This window comes from Protopterus annectens, chromosome 12.part0 (assembly GCF_019279795.1).
Source record: "Protopterus annectens isolate FY-2018-M chromosome 12.part0, PAN1.0, whole genome shotgun sequence".
NCBI lineage: Eukaryota > Metazoa > Chordata > Ceratodontiformes > Protopteridae > Protopterus > Protopterus annectens.
The window spans coordinates 1,385,346,111-1,385,370,175 of NC_056746.1; the positions used below are offsets into that span (position 1 = coordinate 1,385,346,111).

At 45.3% G+C, this 24,065-nt stretch overlaps 1 protein-coding gene across 1 annotated transcript in view; it reads left to right on the forward strand.

Annotated features, from left to right (window-relative positions):
• The window catches only part of CSNK2A1 (casein kinase 2 alpha 1), a 1,738,971-nt gene that overhangs the window by 645,503 nt on the left and 1,069,403 nt on the right, over positions 1-24,065 (forward strand). The window contains exon 4 of the mRNA XM_044090445.1: positions 2,678-2,789. Within this exon, the coding sequence (XP_043946380.1) occupies positions 2,678-2,789 (112 nt within the window). The remainder of the gene's footprint in view (positions 1-2,677; positions 2,790-24,065) is intronic.

Here is a 24,065-nt window from a genome sequence, read left to right on the forward strand (position 1 = left end):
GATGGATGTCATTTTGGAAGCCAGAAGGCCTAGTACTAGAAAATCTTATGCTGGCAAATGGAAGAGATTCTGTGCTTGGAATCGAGCACAAGGAACTAATACAGCAGAACCAAATATTCCTCAGATATTACAATACTTAACTGAGATGCTTGACAAAGGCCTATCTTTCTCATCAATTAAAATCCATGCCTCTGCCATTTCGGCTCATTACAATACAGAGCCACCAATCTCTTCTCATCCTTTACTAAAGCAGCATCTTAGAGGAGCCAAAAATTTAAAGCCTCCTAGAAGATCACCATTACCTGCATGGTGGGACCTCAGTTATGTGTTGGAAAAGCTCACCTTGCATCCATTTGAACCATCTGCTACTGCTGATATAAAGTTCTTATCATGGAAAACAGCTCTGTTACTAGCAATTACTTCAAGAAGAGTTTCAGAGCTACAGGCCCTCCTGGCTGTAGAGCCTTTTATCATATTTTACCCAGATAGGTTGTCTGAGGACAAATCCTACTTTTATGCCTAAGGTGGTTTCCAGTGTGGCTCTTAACCAAACAATTCATCTGCCAACCTTTTATCCAAGTCTGCAGAACAAGGGGGAGGAAATTCTGCATTCCTTGGACGTACACAGACAGCTAAGATTCTACTTGAGCAGGACTAAAGCTCTAAGACAAACTGAGCAATTACTAGTCATATATGCTGCAGGATCAGAAGGAAAGGCTATTACAAAGCAGACAATTTCAAAGTGGATAAGCTACTGCATCCGTTTCTGCTACTTACACCATGGTAAACCTGTGCCCAAGGGCATTGTGTCATTCCACCAGAGCTGTAGCTACTTCAGCAGCCTTTCTCAGAGGAGTACCAACCAAACACATTCTAGAGGCCGCTACTTGGAGTTCTGTTCACACCTTTACAAAGCATTATCATTTGCCTATCATTCATTACATGGATGTGTCCCTTCCATCAAAAGATGTTCCTAGTTGAGGGACAGTATGTTGGGCTAGCATGCATGGTCAGCAGTGAGGGCCTCTTTTTGAAGGCATGTTATGTGTTAAATATGTTGGAAAGGAGGGGATATCCCAATACTTTATTAAATCAAATAGGGTAAGGCAAATACAAAAGAAGGTATTTTTTGCACCATTTTCGGGTGTATTGAGAATACAAATACAGCTGGATTGGGAAATGTTATTGAGTTAGACAATATGAATAGGTTCCAAAGAGCATTCATTATACCCTATAACCTTTGTTTCAACAAGGAGTGCCATTATCGGACACAATTGGAGTCTGACAAATGGTGGGATGCACAAGTGTGGGCGTTGTCTAAATGTAGGTATACCGTAGATGGAACTGAGGTTAGAATTGGAACCGAGGAACATATTAGAATACAACATAACTTCTTTTGTTTTAGTTCCAGTATAGTTTATCTGGCCATTTGTCAGGAATGTTTGAATTTTTACATAGGAAAGACAAAGGATATGCTTAGGAAAATAATATACCAACACCAGTACGAGACATCCAGAGGGGATGAAAAGAACACTTTTGTGAGACATTCAGAAATTCCCTTTACATAGTTTTAAGTATACAGCAGTGGATAAAATAGATATGGGACAGGGGGGGGGGGGATCTGCAGAAATATACTTAGAATATAAAGAGCTAAAATGGCAAATAAGACACAATGCTGGTACGCCCCAGATCTTAATGAAACCATATCCATTAGCACTGTGTTGAAATTGCAGTCAGAACTTTTTTTTTTGTTTAATAAAAATAGAGTATTGTAATGTTTAAAAATGGCTTATTTTTTATGTACAAGGTGAAAAGCATTAGTCTATAATTGTATGGTATTTATTCCTTATTAGAAAATGTGTCTTTTTAAAATTGACAAGGGCTGATTTTTAATTGTGGGCATGTGATTGAGTTTAATGTATAAATAGTGTGCGAGTTTGAAATGGTTATTCTGATGAAGTCAGTTACCACTGATGAAAGTGCTTAATTCTTGTACATTAAGGTGTCACTTCGAAGAGCGGTTTATAATCATTGAAATGACCTCTGCTTCTTGGTCATCTTCAGCACATTCCCTTTTTCGTCGCACTGTTTCCAGGGAAAAATGTTTATGGTATTTGTGACAGAGGCCAGACACTACTATTGTGATCTCTCTTGATAGTTTGAATTAAGATGCAATATGCTCTTTAAGAGCTGTATGTGGCATCTGAAGAAGTCTCCTGGCAGGAGATGATAGCGCTTGTACTTTTATTGTCTTATTAAAAAGTTGGAACTTTCCATTCCTCAAGGGACATTCCTGTTTTTTGGATTGTTGGGAATATCACAATTGGATTTCCACAATTGTTTTCGCTGTTCCATTTTCTTGGTTGGTAGAGCTTGTATAGCTTGAATCTACAGGTGAGTTTTTATATTATCTGCTGCAAGGTAATTGTGATTTCAGCCTTGGTAAACTAGATTTAAGATGGTCATCCTTGTGATTTTTGGGCCTTGCTAAGCATTATGTTAAAGTGGCTCAAATTACTGAGTTTGTGTAGGAGTACTTTAAGACTGTTTTGTAGTTTTGAATTTTTTGTGTTTTGTACAGTTAAGTGAGCATTAACTTTCACAGTATTCACATTCATAATTTGGGTTGTTGCTATGCTGATAAATTTACTTGAAATGTTTTTATTTACTTTTACAGAAATCAAGATGATTATCAACTAGTACGGAAATTAGGTCGAGGCAAATACAGTGAAGTGTTCGAAGCAATTAATATCACAAATAATGAAAAAGTAGTTGTAAAAATACTTAAGGTAAGTGTACTTATTGTAACCCAGATGTGTGAGCTGCAGACTAGCTCAGCTGCTTAATATAAGGACTATTAGATATCAAAAATCGTGCAGTCCATTTTGAGGGCGACAGAGAAGGCAGAGGGAGGTGGGATGTTTACCTTTGCTGTCAAGATGTACAGTTGTAGCCCCGGTAGTTGATTAGTAGCTTATTTTTCCTGTCATTTTATTACATCCAGTGTTTAAAAAAAAAAGGTATGGCTTGTAAACATTTAATTAATGGGTTTATGTAGGAGTTGTGAAAGTGTATAATTGGAAGAACAGGTTACAGAAATGGAGTGGAAATTCTGGGATTAGTGACTTTCGTTACCATAAAGATCACATTTTCTTTCATGACCAAGCATGAAATCCTGACTGACTAATTTTGGACAGCTGTCTCAAGTAATATTTAGTTGAGAATTTTTCATTTTATGTAATGAAAAACTTTGTATTTAATTTTGTGTATTATGTCATGGCAGTTTAAGTTTTGAAGAGTTTGTTATATGTGATCTTGCGTGTTCACTTCAGGAACAGGACCGCAGGCAGCGATCACTTGGCATCTTTAAGACTCTCCCTCCTCCCCTTATTCTCATCACTGCACACCTCCCCTTCCTCCACATCTCATTTGCCACATTTCTGCAGGTATTGAGAAGGCACCCCCACCCCCACCCCACGGGGTCACTATCAGTGACTTTGGCAGTCTTTTTTTTTTTTTTTTTTTTTTTTGGGGCATGTTCTTTGCCCTATCCAGATGTTTTGTCTGTAGTGTTTTTCCTTTTAGTTTGCTTAGCATTTTGGCTGTTAGATTTAATTTTTGGCTTTGTTTTAAAAATGTATAAGGAAGAGACCTCGGAATTTAGTAAACACGCCAAATGTGTCTATAAAGTCCATCAAGACAGTCATGCCTTGTGCATCATGTGCTTGGGATCACTTGGGTACTAGTTAACTGTGACTTATTTGAAAAATGTTGGGCTTTGCAGAAAAAGTAGATTGACTTTGCTTCTCCTCTAGACCCATTCTCAGTCCTGTGTGTTGAAGTTATGGTAAAACGGTGTCCTCCAGTTTCAGCGTAAAATTGTCGTCATTTGTACTCTTTCATACTGAAGACCTCTGTTTAATTTCTTGATTTCATTGATCACTGTTGACCAGAGATTCAGTGCCAGTGAGCCAGTATTAACCCAGGCTGGACTCCACTGCCCATGGGCAAGTTGGAATGAATTAGGTTCATTGTTTTTAGTACCAGAGCTGTTCGTGGTGCAATCATTGGTTTTGGATTCAAGGCTTGGTTTCATCAACTTGGTTGTGGGGCCTTTTTGACTGCAGTTGTCTTCATATTGGGGGCTTTTTGTTGTCCGTGACAGAGTCTGGAAATGTTGTGGAAGTAGCCATCTAGGTTGATGGATACCCCTTGTACATTTAGCATTTGCATTTGTTTTATCCCCTGATGATTGTCAATGCCCTGGCCCCTCTGTCATTGTTTCATTGTGGCAGAAGAGGCAAAACTATGCAGCAAGGATAGAAGAAAACTATCCAACTCATTCCTCGTCCTACATTTTGAAAAGTTGACCTAGATTTCTCTGGAAAGTGGAAGTCTAAAAGGAGCATCTGGACTCTCTTGCAGTTTCCCCCACCCCCTGATGATCTAGAAGGGGGACTGACTTCTCCAGTGTTCCTTGAATCTCCCAAATTTGGGGATATTTTAAAGTTGATACAGAGGAGGTCATGTCCAACAGACCCAGTCTCCTCCCAAAGAACAAATACTGCCTTATGAAGTTTCAGATGCAGAGGAATCCATTCTCTCTGCTTCTCCTCCAGAGGACTTTTCTTTTGGTGAAACCCTCAGTACTTTAAGAGCATTTCCACTGGGAATGCCTAGACTATCCTCGGTCCAAAAAGAGACTCAGAGACTTTCTAGATTTGCCACAAGATAGACCTTTAGCAATACCTCCAGTTCTGGATGTTGTGGATGATGTTTTTATGGAATCCAGCTTAACTCCTGATACTTTACCCCCTGCTCCAAGGAAACCAGAGAGGTACTACAGAGTTCCTGACTCTCTCAAATTTCTTTTCAAAAGTCCTACTGCTGACCCAGAGGAAATTTCCTAGGGGCCTAAAGGTATAAAAGCAACTACAGCTAAGAATTCCCACCCCTTCGGAAAGGGATTCCTGAGCTTTAGACAGTTGGGGTAAAAAAAGTACACACCACTGCAACTCGCACCATTAGGGCATTGAATTGCCAGTTACACATGCTGAAACACCAGCAACATATTATGGAACTTATTAAACAAAAATTAGCTACCTTTGCAGACTGTACAAAAAAATAATTACAAGAGCCTGTGCATTCTGCAAGCCAAGTCAGCAAGCATACTTTGCAATGTGGCTTTGACGCCCTAGAAGCGTCTTGCAGGGCAGCAGTCACTGGTTCTGTACTGAGAAGGCATGCTTGGCTTAAGGAGCAGACCTTGCCAGACCATGTCAAATCAAAATTTCTAGACTCCCCTTTGAACAAGGACAATCTGTTTGGCACCAAAGCCAGAAGAGGTTCTGAAAAAGATGGAAGAAAAGGTTAAATCTATGCAGATAGTCAAACATTTCTTGCAAGTGCAGCTTCCTAGATTCAGTAGGCATTTCCCATCGAAACATTGGTCCTTTCCAGCCCCCTCAAGGCCATCTCAAACTAGACCCAGGGGAAACAGACCCCCCCCCCCCAGATTACAGTCACAGGGTATACAGAGATCTAAGCAATGTAGTGCCTCCACTTCAAAAACAGGAGTGCTAAGCCACCCCTTACGGAAATAATTCGCAGTGACTTCTCTATTCCACTCTTCAGCTCTGCACAACTGTTCATGCCCCTAGGAGGAATACTTGCCCATCATGCAAAAAACTGGACCTCCATTGCCAAAGACCAATGGGTTCTCAACATTGCATCCCAGAGGTACAGATTTTACTTCCAGTCATTGGCAACCCCAAAAGGGTTCCCAGACCTTCCTCCAAACCAGTGGGCAGAGGCACAAAACCAAGTTCAGTTCCTGCTCTCCATAAAGGCAATTCAGTCTGTTCCTGCAGAGCAGATAGGTCAAGGGTTCTATTTCAGACTTTTCCTAGTACCCAGAAAAGAGGGCATTTGGTGCCCAATCCTAGATCTTTCCACTCTAAACACCTTCCTGGTGGTACCAAAATTCAAAGTGCTCACCTTTCAGTGACTTCTTCCTATGCTGTCCTAAGATGCCTGGTTAGCCACTCTAGACCTAAAAGAAGGCTATCTACACATCCCTATCAGGGACTCATGCAGGAAATACCTACGTTTCAGGGGATCTATGCATTACCAGTTATCTGCACTTCCCTTGGGCTTATCCACTGTTCCCAGAGTATTTACAAAATGCCTGGCTCCAGCCATTGCTTATTGCAGACAGAAAAATTCAAATTTACCCGTACTTAGATGATTGCCTGATTCAGGCAGACAATCAGGAACAGCTGTTGCAGCATCTGACATTTGTAAAGAACCTTATAACCTCCCTGGTGTACACTATCAATGAAAAGAAATTAAAACTAGTCCCCAGTCAAAAGATTGTATTCCTGAGAGCAAGCTTGGACACAGCATCCCAGATGGCATCCCTTACTCCAGAAAAACAAGCCTATCTGACAGGCTATTTCGCTCAAATGGTCACCAGAACCCAGCTATCCACAAGGAAAATCCTGAGGGCCCTAGGGTTCCATGGCTTCTTGCATTCTAATTCCATACACCAGACTGCATGTGAGGAAACATCAGTGGACTTTGGTGTCAACATTCTCAGGATCTGGAAACCATCATACCTTGTCTAAGGACAGAGTTTCTTTGGTGGGCAGCAGCATGCAACCATAACAAGGGACTTCACTTGACTCATCTCCATGCCGCCCAGACCCTAACCACAGATGCCGCAGACTATGCCTGGGGGTACACCTGGACGTTAGGTGTATTCAGGGCCACTGTAGCCCAAGTCAAATTCATCTGCGTATCAACCAAAAAGAGATGCTAGCTGTTCAGCATGCTCTGACACCCTACTCTCACCAGGACTCCAGCTAATAAAAACAGACAAAACCATAGTTTTGTGGTACATCAGCAAGCAGGGGGGAACCCACTCTTACCCACTCTGCAGGCTAACCATGGCCCTGTGGAGCATGGCCTTGGGCATGCATATTCATCTGCAAGCTCATTTCCTGCTGGGCAAACAACTCTGGCAGACTTGAGCAGAAATCTCCTAGACCCACACGAGTGGCATTTAAGACCCCAGCACCTTCAGTATTCAAACCCAGAAATGGGAACCCCAGAGGGGGACCTCTTTGCCTCCCCCTGCAATCACCAGCTCAGCAAACTCTGCACCAGGACACCTCACAGCAGGGCCTGGAAATTGTAAAACCTCTCAATCTATGCATTCCCCCTCTGCCTCTTCTCCCCAAGAATTTTACTCACTATAAGACAGGACAGACCAAGGACAATCCTGATTGCCCGGGACTGGCCACGCCAGCACTGGTACCCACTACTTTGCAGCCTGTCACTGGTGCCACCCTGGCACTTGCCCAGATCCCAACCCTCCTCATTCAGCAGGGGGGACAGATCTTGCATGCATAACTGTCAACCATGAATCTTGCAGCCTGGCTTATTCCTTAAAATCTCCAACAGTGACGAGTCTATGCAAGCAGGTGCTGGACGTCATTCTTGAAGCCAGAAGACCCAGTACAAAAAAAATCCTATGCCGATAAGTGGGAAAGGTAATGTTCTGGACTCAGTGTAAAGGAGAGGACACAGCATTGCCATCCTTACTTCTAATCCAGGATTACCTAGCAGACTTACTACACAGAGGCTTATCCTTCTCCATTAAGATCTATGCCTCTGACATCTCAGCTCATTACAACACTGAGCCACCTCTCTTCTCTAACCCTCTTATCAAACAGTTCCTGAGAGGGGCAAACAACTTAAGGCTATCAAGGAGAGCACCCACCCCTGCTTGGGACCTTAACTTTGTACTGGAAAAGCTCACGCTTACCCCCCTTTGAGCCTGCAGTGTCAGTAGAGTTAAAATTCCTCTCTTGGAAAACAGTCTTGCTTTTGGACATCACTGCAGCTAGAAGAGTGTCTGAGCTGCAAGCACTTACAGCTGTGGAACCCTTCATTATTTTCCATGCTGACAGGATGTTAGTGTTTCACTGTTGCAGTCATCACATTTGGGTTGTCTGCCTGCAGGTAGCCCTCAGCCAGCCTGAATACCAGAGTCTTAGATTCCTGTGTCGGATGCTCTGTCTTCTTCCATGACGCCAGGTCGTCAGGGGTATAAAACATGCAGCCAACGCCATTACATCAGTCTTTCTTGCTGCGCGGTGCCTGAAGCAGTTCAAGTGCTGGTCGGCCAATTCCTGAAATTTTCGTTTTCGAGTTTCAGAACCAAAGTCTTCAAAAAAGCTAAGTACCCCGGTGGGGATCCTTATTCTTGCTCTAACTGATGTCAGTAAAAGTTAACAGTATTACCTGTGGAAAGCAAATACCTCCTAAAGATTTTTATTCGTGCTGTATTCCTTGCTTAGGCCCAGACCACAATGTTCCTCGCTGTCTGTTTTGTGTCTTGTTCAACCCCCGAACTATGTCATTTGTCTATATTTGCAGCAAATTATTTTGGTACTCTATATAACTATCCAGAAATTGCTTCGGTAAGCCATCTGACTACCGATATTCCGAAAAAAACGTAACGATAAAGACAGAGACAGACCACACAGGTCCAAAACTGCCGATGCCGCTTCCATTAAGCTAGTCGCCAGTCCGCCGGTACTCAGGTGCTTTCGCAGCCTCTAATACCTGCTACTTCAGATTCGCAGGCCACTTCTGAGACCCATTCGGAGTCCGGTATGCTGTGAGATGCTTCTTTGACTATGGAACCTGCGGATGTTTCTACCTTGGATGGGTCCGGAGCCACTGTGAAGGCACTGGCTTCTGAGGGTGTCTTCAGGCCTACACACTTGCATTTTAAACCAACGCCATCTTCTTCCTCCAGGCCTAAATCTCGACCCCTACACCTAGGAAACAAGACGCCCAGACCACATGTTCAGGCCCATATGCCTAAAAAACAAATGCTTAGAATGGCTGAAGACCTTATTACCTTAATTAGGGAAAGTCAGCTTTCTCCCTCTAAGAGTCCTAGAACTTATTTTCCTTCTGATCAGGAATCTGATCATCTGAAGTAGTTAACTTCATTTATCTGCAACCTGTGGGTATTCGGATCCGAGCCGGCAACATTTTATCAAGCATCTGCTCCAAGCTCCTCCACTTACCCATAATCCCTCACCTCTCCTACCTTCCCTCATATCTCGTTTGCTGCTTCATGCGTACGCATCGTGGTCTCTCTAGCTCCAAGTTGAGTGTAGTAAGTGGAATTTTTGATACTTAAGTTAGTGTGTGAGAATAGTTGTTTGTGATCAACCCTTCCTCCCCTTAGTCTTGTCGGTTTGTGTAGAGTAGGCCTAACCAACCCCTGAGTGCGTGTGTCTGGTTTAGCATTGGCTGAGTGGAGTGTGTTATGGCTGACCAGCCTAAACCAATGTTTAAGAAATGCAGTGTGTGGCCACAAGCTTTCACCGGCTGATGGCCACACTTTATTTGCCTTGGCGTTCCTCATCTTAGTTTGCTATGTGTGCAGGGTTCATCCCCAGAAAAAGCCCTAAAAATGAGGAAGGCGAAACTGGTAGCCAAGGGCCTGCTAACAGTTTCTGCCTTAGAGACGATGGCCTTGACATCTGCTCCTGTAGCCGACCAACCCCCCCCCCCCCCCTCAGGCTGGGACTCAACCTCCCTCTAAGCCTGCTGAGGCGGGGACAAAAGCTAAAGATAAGGACAAGAAAGAGAGAGAGAGGGAAAAGGATAGAGAGGCACGGCAAGCGATCTGAGTGGGAGCCTTTTCCCAGTCCACCTGTGAAAGTTGTTAGGACCACTTCTCCTCGGCTCTATTCCCGGAGGTTCTTCCTGGAACCGACGGAGCCCTTGGATCAGAGGCCTTCAAGGATGTCTCACAGGGCCAGGTCCGAGTAGGTCACCTCCTCGCGGTATACTGAGTCTATCGGAGCTTGACATGGACAGGATAATCCGGAGATTCATTTGGATCCAAATGTGAGTCTTGCCAGGCCCCTCTACGGCCAGAGATGGAACCTCTATGTCCTTCTTCCATCCTATCTCTCCTTCCCTGATCTGACCATCTGTCTCGGGGGTTTATGGATCTGAGGATCCTTGGAGCTGGGGGTTCGGTGCCGATGGTTCCTCCAACCTCGACACCGGCCATTACCTTGAGTTCCTCTGAGCAGACTTCTTCGGATCCGAGCAACTCCCGGGGCCGAGAACAGGGAGCCGGATCTGAGGGAACCGAGATGTCTTTCAGCTCTGACTTTGTCTGATCCGAGCCGTTCCTTCGGAACCCTAGCTACCTTGACCTCGGCCCTGATCCTCACAAAGGAGCCGGGGAGAACTTCTTCCTGGTTGGTTGCCAAGGAGGTGTGCTCTCCTTTGGCCTTTATGGTGGAGAGGGTTCTCCCTGAGGGGTTGAGACCCCAGCCCATTGCCTTTGTCTCTGCCCAGGCTGCCTTGGATTTGGTCACTACTCCCATCAGCTTGCCCCAAGGACAGCCCGTGCTAGAGGACCCCCAGGTGGATCCCATCATGGAACCCCCCATGACTTACCAGCCCTCTTCAGAGAGTCCCACTGAGGAGGCCCCCCTCCCGTAAGCATTTGTGTAAGAGGAGGCACATGGAGTCCCCAGAGTCCTTCACAGAAGATACTGACTTGGATGAAGGTGAGGGTTCCCCCAGGTCACCTCCCGAGGATGTCTCCTTTGGAGACCTCATGGAAATCCTCCGCCAGAGGGGAGGTTGGTCAGTCCCAAAACAGTCAACAGACGAGTCCGTATTCTTGGTGGCCTTTGGCACAGGCCCATCTACATCCTGGGTGTCCCCTCTTGCAGATCTCTTAATGGATCTTATCACCACTTGGGCATGGAAGGAGCCTGACACCATAAAGCCAATACCCAAACGCCCAGACAGGATCCTTTCTCTTCTCACAGACAGGCTTGGTACAAGGGATCCCCTGTGGATGCTATGGTGGTGGCTGCTGCCACCTAGAGAGAACTGGCTCGGGAAGTTTTTCGGTCCACCCTCTAGACGAAGGGTCTAGGGCGGTGGATCACTTTGGGAAGCATGTCTTCTCTTCAGCGATGTTTTCCATACGAGCACTGAATTATTTGGGGCACATCATTCAACTCCAGGGAGACCTGGTCACGGAATTCGCTGTCGCCCCCAGAGTCTTTGTCGCCAGAGGACAAGCGGCTGTTCTTGGCGAAAATTACTCTGAAATCCGTTTCTAACACGTCCATGCATAGTCTTTCCCATGCCACAGAAGGAGCGGCTAGGGTGACTGGGACTGGCGTAGTTATGAGGCGGCACGCCTGGCTCAGACTGTCAATTCGCAGACCCCTTCAAGGCGTCTTTCACAAATGCTCCCTTTGACGATTTGTCCCTTTTTGGGATGGTAGTTAGTGACACTTTAGTCCAGAGCGAGAAGGATGGGAAGACTCTCTGCCGTCGAGTCCACATCTCTAGCCTTCAATGATCCTTTTCTAGGAATCCGAGAGGGCAGAAGAAGATGTAGTTCCAAAAATCTCAGTTTTCCCTGGACACTCGGGAGAATTCATCCCCTAGAGGCAGGGGGGGGTCCAAGGAACTTTGGGTCGAGGGAGACCTTCTCCGACAGACCCGCGCAGCAACCCTGAGGGGTTGCCCAACTGGAGACAGTTGGGGGAAGATTGTCATTGCACCTAACTGCTTGGAAGTCAATCACAACAGACCGTTGGGTGCTCCAAATATCCAGAGTTTACTCCATCCCGTTCATCGCCCCACCTATCCAATCAAAGCGCCTCCCGGATGTCCAACCTGCTCAAAGGGGGATCGCAGCTCACAAAATTTCAAAGCTGCTTTACAGTCTGGCCTTAGAATCGGTTTCCCCAGATCAGTCTGGATTAGGCGTTTACTCCAGGTTCTTTTTAGTGCCAAAAAAGAAGGGGGACCTCAGACCCATATTGGACCTGTCTACCCTGAATCTGTCGGTAGCCAAGCAGAAATTTCAGATGGTCATCTTACAGTCCATTCTACCAAGGATGCAACTGGATGAGCTCGATAGACCTCCAGGACGCTTACTACCACATCAAGATTTGCAGAAGCTTCAGGAGATTTCTTCTCTTCCAGCTTGGGAGACAGTCATTTCCGGTCTCACCCACAGCCCTCCGGGTGTTTATCAAGATTATGGCAGTAGTAGTGGCTCACCTGAGGCTTCAGGGAATTCAGGTGTTTCCTTACCTAGACGATTGGCTCCTCGCTGCTACCACCAAGCATCTACTTTGCATGGCCAGAGACTCCTTCCTGCATTTTGCACTCAATCTGGGGATCAACATCTCCCAAGTCTTGCCTGAATCCGAGACAGACCTTGGAATTCATAGGGGCACGGTTGAACACTCTACTATTACAAGTTTTTCTCACTCAGGACAGGGTCCAGAACCTATAGGCCCATGTGTCAGTGATCCTCGGTACCAGGACACCGATGGCGAGCTACGTTCTCAGCGCCCTAGGCTCTATGGCAGCAGCAATTTCAATTCTACCATGTGCGTGCCTTCACATGAGGGTGCTTCAGTGGACCTTGGCAGTTCAGTGATCTTGGTTGGACCTCCCCATGGACTACCCTATACGGATCAGCAGAGCCTGCAAGACTTCTATTTGGTGGCTCCAATCGCTGGAAATCTTGTCAGGCCGTCCATTATTAACATCCCCACTCCAAGCCACAGTGACCACAGACACCTCCCAGCTCGGGGGAGGGGGGCACTTTTGGGGAAGGACAGTCCAAGGCACGTGGTCCCAAGACCAGATTGCATATCGATGTTCTGGAGATGAGGGCAGTGCTTTTAGCTTTGCAAGCCTTTCACACTGTTGTCCCCCCAAGGGCAGTTGCAGTTCAGTCAGACAACATGTCCGTTGTCTGGTACATCAACAGTCAAGGAGGGACCAGATCTTACCCTCTCTGCCACGAGGCCATGAGAGTGTGGGAGTGGGCGATTTCCACCAGTCTGTTTCTGATTGCAACGCACATCCTGGGACACACCAACATTTTAGCGGACAGATTGTCGGGCTATTCTAATGCCATACGAGTGGTCTCTGAAACCGTCAGTAGCGGAGGAGATCTTCCTAGCGTGGAGTCAACCTTGCTGCGATCTCTATGCATCTACTTCCAACTTGAAGTGCAGCGAGTTCTTCGCCCTGATCCCCTCCCCAGGGGACTCCCCCAGAGACGCTCTAGTCCATGCTTGGCCTCCCGGGTTATTGCATGCCTGTCCTCTGCTACCACTCATTCCGAAGTTTTTTCAGAAAGCTTACCGACTGGGGTGCAAGGTGATCTTCATTGCCCCGTTCTGGCCTTAAGTGTGGTTCCTCTTCCTCTGGTCTCATGATCTAACGTTTCCACGGATTGTGGATCCCTGCCCTGATCTCGTATACCATCCCTCTGGCATCAGTCCGCCTGATCAGGACAGCCTCAAGCTGACTGCTTGGTTGCTCCAGTTCCCCTGATCGCTAGGACGTCCGGTCTGTCATCTTCGGTAAAGAGTATTTTGGTGGCATCCCTCAAAACTACCACTAGGAAGGTTTATTGCAGCAAATGGAAATGCTTCTCTATTTGGGCTTCTCAGAGAAACATAGATCCATTTACTGCCCCAGTTCCTGCAGTGTTGGAGTTTTTGTCCTATATTTTTCAACAAGGGGCTAATTCCTCCACAGTGAAAGTACAACTGGCAGCCACGTCTAATTTTCATATCTGTGAAAATTTGAATGCTCTGGCCTCCTTGAGATTGTGTAAGGCCTTTCTAAAAGGTACTTTTTTCTCTTGCGCCCCCCAGTTAAGAATTCCGCCCCTCCTTGGGACCTTACTCTAGTTCTGCAGGCATTAGTGGCACCCCCTTTTGAACCAGCAATGTCAGTAGACTTAAAATTTCTGTCCTGGAAGACTGCCTTTTTAGTGGCCATTACTTCGGCTAAAAGGGTTTCTGAGATCCAAGCTTTGTCTGCTGTGCCCCCTACTTGATCTTTCATAAAGACAGGGTTTCGCTTCACTTCTAAATCTAATATTAACCAAATGATTAATCTGCCTGTGTTCTTTCCAAATTTCCAAAACAAGGGTGAAAATAAGCTACACTTGCTAGATGTTCATAGACAGATTTGTTTCTATTTACACAGGACTAAACAATTTCGTAAGTCTGACCAATTATTCGTGTCCTTTTCTAGACCCTTTTTGGGCAAGGCCATTTCCAAGGTCTCCTTAGCCAGATGGGATTACACAATGTATACTGCAAGTCTATAGGGATAAAGGCCTATCCCCCACCTGGTCTTATTAAAGCTCATTCCACCAGATCTCTGGCAACTTATGCTGCTTTTTGGTCTGGGGTTTCTCTGAATATCTGTGCAGCAGCGACCTGGACATGGTCGCATACATTTATCTCTCATAAGTTGGATTTGATCTCTAGAGGGAGAGCATCCTTTGGCTCTGCGGTGCTCAGAATTATCCTTCCATGAGAGCCTCCCAGGAGTTTTGGTAGCTGGGGACTCTGTCCCACAGGTTGCAGATAAAAGAAGTTAACTTCAGATAAAGAAGTAATGTACTCGCCGTAATATTCCATCTGAATAGTTATACTTCATTTTATGCAACCGTCCATTCCTACTTCCCCCGGACCTGTTCTAGGTTAACGTTATTGAGTTGCTAATAGTTTGGTTAGTGGCAAACTCGATGTTCTTCGTGTTTCACTGTTGCAGTCATTACAATTGGGTTATCCTGCTGGCAGGCTACCCTCATTCGGCCTGAATTCCAAAGTCTAGGTCCAGCGTCGGTTGCTGTCGCCTTCTCCCTGACGTCTGTTCGCCAGGGGTATAAAAGATGCAGCCGACGCCATTTTCTTCAGTCTTTCTTGCCGCGCGGTGCCCGAAGCAAAAGCAGTTGAAAGTGCCGGTCGGCCGACTACTGATATTTTAGTGTTCGAATTTCAGATCCGAAGTCTTCACTAAAAGCTAAGTACCCCATTGGGGAAACTTTTTTTTCTTGCTCCAGACCGATGTCCGAAAAAGTTAATTGTATTTTTTGTGGGAAGCAAATACCTCATAAGGACTTTCATTCTTACTGTATTCCTTGCCTAGGCCCTGTCCATGACGTTGCTAGTTGTCGGTTTTGTTAGATTTAACCAACGCACTATTAAGCGTCGGTACGATTTTGCATTTCACTATTTTGGCAGAAGATTTAACTATACAATGTCTGATAGCCATCCGACTACCGGAATTCACAAGAAACGCAAAGAAAAGGACAGGCATCAAAGGTCCAAAACGGACGAGTCATCTTCTAAGCCAGTCGCCGGTTCTCAGTGAGGCGCCTTCGCAGTCCCTGATGACCGCTACTTTAGACACGCAGGCTGCTACCGACACCCATGTGAAGTCGACCAGGTCGCTGGAAGCTCAAAGTATTGGACACTCTGAAATCATTCCCTCAGATGGGACCGGAGCCGCTGAGCAGGCATCGGCTTCTGAAGGTGTCTTCAGACCTACACAACTATATATTAAGCCATCTTTAGCTTCAAAGACTAAAGCAGCTCTAAAGATAAAGAAACAAGTACAGCATTCTCCTTCTCAGACTTCCATGCCTAAAAAACAGATGCTCAAAATGGCCGAATACCTAATTAGTTTGATCAGGGACTCCCATCCCCCTCCTGATAAGAGGCCTAGGCAAGAGACTGAGTATGATTCTTCTGATCAGGTTTCTATTTCCCCTGATTCCTCTTCTGAACAGGATTACTCCATGCTTCCCTATGAGGATTCTGATGCTGAAGAATCCATTCCTTCAGCCTCTCCTCCTGAGGATTATTCTTTTGGGGAAACCCTACATACCATGAAGGGAGCATTTCCACTGGGAGAGCCAATATTATTCTGAATCTAAGAAAAGGCTCAGAGACTTTCTGCCACTTCCTCAGCACAGACCCCTTGCTATTCCAGCTGTCCCGGATATTGTAGATGTATTTTCAGAGTCTGGCCTGTCCCCTGACTCTTTACCCCCTGCACCTGCTAAGCCAGACCGGTACTACAGGGTCCTGGATTCTCATAAATTCCTATATAAAAACCCCGCTGCTGACCCAGAAACTATATCTCAGAGTCCCAAAGGGGTTAAAGCTTCCACTGCAAAAACCCTGCCCCCCCTGATAGGGATTCTAGGGCTCTAGACAGATGGGGGAAAAAGTCTACACTTTTGCTACCCTGGCTGTAAGGGCTTTAAATTGTCAATTTCATATATTTAAATATCAGCAATATTTAATGTCACTGTTTAAACAGAAATTGTTGACAAATACTGAAGGTTCAGAGAACAAAGAATTGCAGGATTTATTGCATGCAACTGAACAAGTGGGAAAGCATACTTTGCAATGTGGTTATGATTCACTGGATGCCTCTTGCAGGGCCGATGTTAAGGTTCTGTTATTAGAAGGCATGCTTGGTTAAAGGAACAGAATCCGCCTGATCATGTTAAAGCAAAATTATTAGATGCACCATTACAGCATGATACTTTGTTTGGTACTAAAGCAGAAGAGGTGTTGAAAAAAATGGAGGATAAAGCAAAATCCATCCAGACAGTCAAGGATTTCTTACAGGTGCATCCACCCAGGTTTAGCAGGAACTGGCCCACAATAAATTGGTCTTTTCCAGTGTCAGACAGACCACAAAGAGGCAGATACAGGCATCCTAGAGGCAGATCTCAGCCCCAAGGCTCATACAGGCCTAAACAATGGGGTGCTCCTACCTCCAAAAGCGGAGAAGACAAATCACAACCTTACAGGATGCAGTCTCAATTACTTTCCTCTACCAGATCCAAGCACTTTTCTTTTGGCAGCCCCCTTAGGGGGAAAACTAGCACTTTTTTCATCAAATTGGCAAATGATTACCCAAGGCTACAGGTTCTATTTTCACACCCTACCAAGGTCAAAAGGTATGCCAGACCTGCCACACAATCAATGGGCAGAGGCACAAAAACAAATTACAGCCCTCATGGACATGAGGGGCCATTCAGCAAGTACCACAACAAGAGCAGGAGCAAGGATTTTACTCAAGACTTTTTCTAGTACCCTGAAAGGACAAAACCTGGAGACCAATACTGGACCTGTCAATTTTAAATACGTTTCTGGAAGTTCCAAAATTCAAGATGTTGACTCTACAGCAGCTACTGCCCATGCTGGGCAAGAAGGCTTGGCTCGTAACTTTGGACCTAAAAGAGGCATACCTGCATGTCCCAATCAGACAATCTTGCAGAAGATACCTCAGATTCATAGCTGGCTCAATGCATTACCAATTCTCTGCACTGCCCTTTGGCTTATCTACTGCGCCCAGGGTCTTCACAAAATGCCTGGCACCAGTAATGGCGTTTTGCAGACAAAAAGGAATTCAAATATATCCCTACTTGGACGACTGCCTAATTCAAGCAGAGAACAAAGACATTCTTCTGAAGCATCTGGCGTTTGTAAAAAGATTACTAATTGGCCTAGGGCACACAATAAATGAAAAGAAATCAAACCTAGTGCTCTCTCAAGAGATAATATTCCTGGGTGCAAGCTTAAATACAACTGCCCAGATGGCTCATCTCATGCCCGACAAGCAAAAGCATCTGACCACTTCAAGAATTTGGCAACACAATCCCACTTATCTGCAAGGAAAATCCTGCAGGCCTTGGGTTTCCTGGCATCTTGCATTCTACTAGTTCCATATGCCAAACTGCATATGTGGAAACTACAATGGTACCTAAAAAGTGTTTGGACTCAGCATTGCCACAGCCTGGAGACAGTAATTGCATTCATTCCCTGCCTACAACAGGAGTTTCGATGGTGGGCAGAAACCTGTCACCACAACAAGGGTCTGCCATTCAGTTTACCCACAGCCAGACACTGACAACGGATGCTTCAGATTATGCCTGGGGAGCCCATATGGCAGGAAAATGTATTCAGGGCACATGGTCTGCAAACCAGATGCATCTTCACATCAATCAAAAAGAGATGCTAGCTGTTCAAAATGCCCTGACAGCTTTCAAGGACCTGCTTCATCCAGGACAGTTACTGATAAAGACAGACAACACTACAGTCATGTGGTACATAAACAACCGGGAGGTACACATTCCTACCCCCTATGCAGACGAGCAATGACGTTATGGGACACAGCACTGGCTTTTCAAATTCACCTGCAAGCACAATTCCTGCCAGAAAAAAATACTCTGGCAGCCGAATTAAGCAGAAACCTCATGGATCCCCACAAATGGAAACTGGATCCACAAGTCTTCAGCATGATAGTAAGGAAATGGGGATGCCTAGACGTAGATCTATTTGCCTCCCCTCACAACTGCCAATTGCAGAGATTTTGCACAAGGATTTATCCAAGCAAGCATGGAAAGTGGACGCCCTATCCTTCAGCTGAAAACTCTAACGGTATATGCTTTTCCCCCACTGCCTCTCCTTCCCAGGGTACTCCTAAAACTGAGATGCTGAACAAAGGCCTTTCCTTCTCATCAATTAAGATTCATGCCTCTGCCATTTCAGCCCATTACAACACGGAACCACCTATTTTTTCTCATCCTTTTAAGGCAGTTACCTCAGAGGGTCCAGAAACATTAGGCCTCCAAGGAGAGCACCAATTCCGGCCTGGGACCTCAATTATGTTTTGGAAAAACTCACACTGCCTCCTTTCGAGCCAGCATCAACAGCAGATATAAAATTCTTATCCTGGAAAACAGCTCTGCTCCTAGCAATAACCTCTGCAAGGCGGGTCTCGGAGTTACAAGCACTCATGGCTGTGGAACCTTGCATCATTTTTCATCCAGAGTTTCTCTGAGGGCAAACCCTACATTTATGCCTAAGGTGGTGTCCAGTTTGGCCCTTAACCAAACCATTCACTTGCCAACCTTTTATCCTAATCCACAGAACATGGCAAGTCAGTGCCTAAGGGCATTAGGCCTCATTCCACCAGAGCAGCAGCCACTTCAGCAGCCTTCCTCAGAGGAGCATCAACCAAAGATATCTTAGAGGCTGCAACTTGGAGTTCACTGCCCACCTTCACAAAGCAATACCACTTACCTCTTTAAGTCCAAAGCAGGCTTTGCCAATGCAGTCCTGCAGGGTCTCGTATCCTCTCCTAATCCTATTTAGCCCAGCCACCCTACTGCAGCTTTTGGATTCAACCCAAGTGTAATGACTGCAACAGTGAAACACGAACATAGTACAGTTGTGTACCTACCATAAATGTAGATGGTAGTGAATTCACTGTTGCAGTCCAGATTACCCACCCACCATCCCCCTTTTCTTTGCTGGGGCTTATCTGCACTTCTCCATCCTATACAACCTATTTGGTGTATTTGCTTGTAGATGAAGGACATGTTATTTTTGTGCATGCATTTTTATTGGCATATTTCTCAGCTTACCAATTTGGGGGCACCTGACATCTGGGGCAAGAAAAACTGAAGAAAATGGCGTCTGCTGCATGTTTTATACCCCTGGCGCACTGACGTCAGGGAGGAGGCGACAGCAACAGACGCCGGACCTAGACTTTGGAATTCAGGCCGACTGAGGGTAGCCTGCCAGCAGGATAACCTCATTGTAATGACTGCAACAGTGAATACACTCAAACATCTACATTTATGGTAAGTGTACACAATTGTACTTTCCTGACTCTCATAAATTCCTTTTTAAAAAGCCTGCTGGAGATCCAGAAACTATTTCACAGGGTCCCAAGGGAGTTGAGGCTTCCGCTGCAAAAAACCCTACCCCCTCTGACAGATTCTAGGGCACTGGATAGATGGGGGGAAAAAGGTTTACACATCTACTACCTTGGCTATAAGGGCCTTCAGTTTCATATGCTCAAATATCAGCAACATGTCATGGCATTGCTTAAACAGAAAATGTTAAACTCAATGTGCAGAAAACGAGGAAATGCAGGATTTATTGCATGCAGCTGAACAAGTTGGAAAGCATACTTAGCAATGTGGTTTTAATTCTTTGGAGGCCTCCTGCAGAGTCGCAGTTACGGGTTCTGTAATTAGGAGGCATGCTTGGTTAAAGGAACAAAATCTGCCTGATCATGTCAAAGTTAAATTATTAGATGCACCTTTACAGCATGATGCTTTGTTTGACGTTAAGGCAGAAGAGGTGTTAAAGAAAATGGAGGACAAAGCTAAATCAATGCAAACTGTCAAACATTTTTTTTACAAGTACAGCCACCTAGGTTTAGAAGAAACTGGCCAATGAAGAATTGGTCCTTACCTGTGTCAGACAGACCTCAAAGGGACAGACCCAGACGCCCTAGAGGCAGATCCCAGGCGCAAGGTTCATACAGGTCAAAGCAGTGGGGTGCTTCTACCTCCAAAGTTGGAGAAGACTAATCACAACCATACAGGAAAACAGTCCCAATGACTTCCCCTTGCCTGCACCAAGCTCTTACCTCCTGGCAGCACCCTTAGGGGGAAAATCAGCACTTTTTTTCTCAAAATTGGCATATCAAAACCCAGGACAAGTGGGTTCTAAATATCGTGTCACAAGGCTACAAGTTCCATTTCCATACACTGCCAAAGGCAAACGGCTGGCCAGATCTGCCAAAAAATCAATGGGCAGAGGCACAAAAACAAGTCTCATCCCTCATGGACATGGGGGCCATTCAACAAGTACCAGAGCAAGAGCAGAGACAAGGATTTTACTCGACTGTTCTTGGTACCCAGAAAAGGACAAGGCCTGGAGGCCAATATTGGACCTATCTATTCTGAACACATTCCTGGACATACCAAAATTCAAGATGTTGACTTTGCAGCAGCTTCTGCCCATGCTGGGCAAGAACGCTTGGCTTGTGACTTTAGACCTAAAAGAGGCATACCTGCATGTCCCAATCAGACAAATATGCAGAAGATACCTCAGATTCAAGGCTGGCTCAATGCATTACCAATTCTCTGCACTGACCTTTGGCTTATCTACTGCACCCAGGGTCTTTACAGAGTGCCTGGCACAAGTAATTGCATTCTGCAGACAGAGGAATACAAATATATTCTTACTTGGACGACTGTCTAATTCAAGCAGAGAACAAGGACATTCTTCTACAGCATCTGGTGTTTGTGAAAAGACTTCTAACATGCGTAGGGTACACAGTCAATGAAAAGAAATCAAAACCTAGTACCCTCTCAAGAGATAATATTCTTGGGTGCAAGCTTAAATACAACTGCCCAGATGACTTCTCAACGCCAGACAAACAGACAACTGACTACCTATTTCAAAATGTTGGCAACAAAGGCCCAGTTATCTGCAAGAAAAATTCTGCATTTCTTGGGGCTTCATGGCATCCTGCACCTACTAATTCCATATGCAAGACTGCATATGAGGAAACTTCAATGGTACCTAAAAAGCGTTGACTCAACCTTGCCACAGCCTGGAAACTATGATTACTCTCATTACCTGCCTGCGACAAGAGTTTCGATGGTGGGCAAAGGCGTGTCACCAAAACAAGGGACAACTATTCACATTACCCCCAGCCAGGCAGACACTAACAGATGCATCAGATTATGCCTGGGGGGCCCACATGGCAGGAAGATGCATTCAGCGCACATGGACCTCAATCCAAATGCATGTACATATCAATCAAAAGAAATGCTAGCTGTTCACAGTGCCCTGGCAGCCTTCAAGGACTTACTTCATCCGGTACAACTACTGATAAAGACAACACCACGGTCATGTGGTATATAAACAAGCAGGGGGGCACACATTCTTACCCCCTTTGCAGACTAGCCATGACTTTGTGGGACACAGCATTGACTTACCAAGTACATCTGCAGGCACACTTCCTGTCGGGAAGGAAAAATACTCTGGCAGACTAAGCAGAAACCTCATGGATCCACACGAGTGGCAGCTGGATCCACAAGTCTTCAGCATAACAAGGAAATGGTAATGCCCGGACATAGATCTATTTGCCTCCCCTCACAACTACCAACTAAAAAGATTCTGCACAAGGATTTATCACAGACAAGCATGGAAAGTGGACGCCCTATCTTTCAGCTGGAAAAACCTATCAGTATATGTCTTTCCCCCACTACCTCTCCTCCCCAAGGTACTCCTGAAGGTCAGACAGGAGACGCCAAAGATGATACTGATTGCCCCAGACTGGCCCCGCCAGTACTGGCATCCAATACTAAGGAACTTGTCTCAATGCCCATCTTGGGCCTTACCACAAATAGCTCATCTACTGTCCCAGCAAAACAATCCTATCCTGCACAGCCAACTCAGGACTTTAAACCAGGCAGCATGGCGGATAATGTAGCCATACAAAACACACCTCTCAGTACAGCTGTGATAGAGGTCATTTTGGCAGCCAGAAGGCCTAGTACTAGAAAATCTTATGCTGGAAAATGGAAGAGATTCTGTGCTTGGAACCAGGCACAAGGAACTGATACAGCTGTGCCAAATATTTCTCAGATTTTGCAATATTTAACTGATATGCTGGACAAAGGCCCATCTTTTTAATCTATTAAAATTCATGCCTCTGCCATTTCGGCTCATTACAATACAGAGCCACCAATCTTTTCGCATTCCTTATTAAAGCAGTACCTCAGAGCAGCCAAAAATTTAAGGCCTCCAAGGAGATCACCAATGCCTGCATGGGACCTCAACTATGTCTTGGAAAAACTCACCCTGCCTCCTTTTGAGCCAGCCGCTACTGCTGGCATACAGTTTTTATCTTGGAAAAAGTACAGTTTTGTACCTACCATAAATGTAGATGTTCGAGGATCCACATTGCTGCAGTCCTAACTATAGGGTAGTCCGCTGTCCCAGTCGGCCCGAATACCAAAGTATATGGCTGACGTCGGTCAAGGCGCATTAGACTGACGTCAGTACGTCAGGGTACTAATGCGCATGACCGACGTCATATCCTCAGTCTTTTCTTGCCCCAGATGTCAGAAGACCCTAAAAAGACAAGGCCAAAACCAAAAACTCCAAACATTCCTGCACCAAAAATATGTACAATATATACAAAATTACCAGAGTATAACCTCACCTACACAACCACCCCTAAACACAGAGGGGAAGGAGGGAGGGTAAATTGGACTGCAGCAATGTGGATCCTCGAACATCTACATTTATGGTAGGTACAAAACTGTACTATGTTCTTCATTCCACATTGCTGCAGTCCTAACTATTGGGTAGAATCCCAAAGCAGAGGTAAGGGAGGCTGGCAAATCATAAGGAAGCAGGAGCTGACAACATGCCTTGCAAAATAGCTGTGGCAAAACCAGCCCTAGATTTAGAGTAGAGAGGAAGGTGATAATGCTTAGAGAAAGTATGCACTGAACTCCAAGTAGCTGCCTCCAAAATATCCTTAGTTGCCACCCCCCTTAGAAATGCTGTTGAAGTGGCAGTAGCCCTAGTGGAATGAGGCCTAATCCCAGCTGGAATCTCCTTGCCATGATGGGAATAACAAAATGCAATGCAAAACCCAATCCACTTAGAAATAGTTTGTTTTGACACAGGCTTGCCCTGAGAACTCAAAGCAAAAGAAACAAACAACTGCTGAGACTGCCTAAAATCCTTAGTCCTGCTTAAATAATAACGCAATTGCCTGTGCACATCTAAAGTGTGCAAAATCTTTTCTCCTTTATTTTGGGGATCTGCATAAAAAGTAGGCAAATGAATAGTTTGGTTTAAAGCCACACTAGAAACCACCTTAGGCATAAAGGAAGGATTAGTACGTAATGATACCCTATCCTTATGAAAAATCAAAAAAGGCTCTACCGCCATAAGGGCCTGCAATTCAGAAACCCTTCTTGCAGAAGTAATGGCCAACAAAAAGCAGTCTTCCATGACAAGTATTTCAATTCAGCAGTAGCCGAGCTCAAAAGGTTGTAGAGTAAGTTTCTCCAACACAAAATTGAGATCCCAAGCAGGAGTAGGAGCTCTACGTGGGGGTCTTATATTCTTTACCCCTCTAAGAAATTGCTTGAACAAAGGATGCGAAAACAATGGTGGGTCACAATCATAGTGAGCTGAAATTGCTGCAGCATGAATCTTAATGGAAGAGAAAGACAAACCTTGTCTAATAACTCAGTAAGATATTGAAGAGCCACACTCAAATTAGGCTCAGAAATCTCCAAATTGTTTGCTGCACTCCAAAAT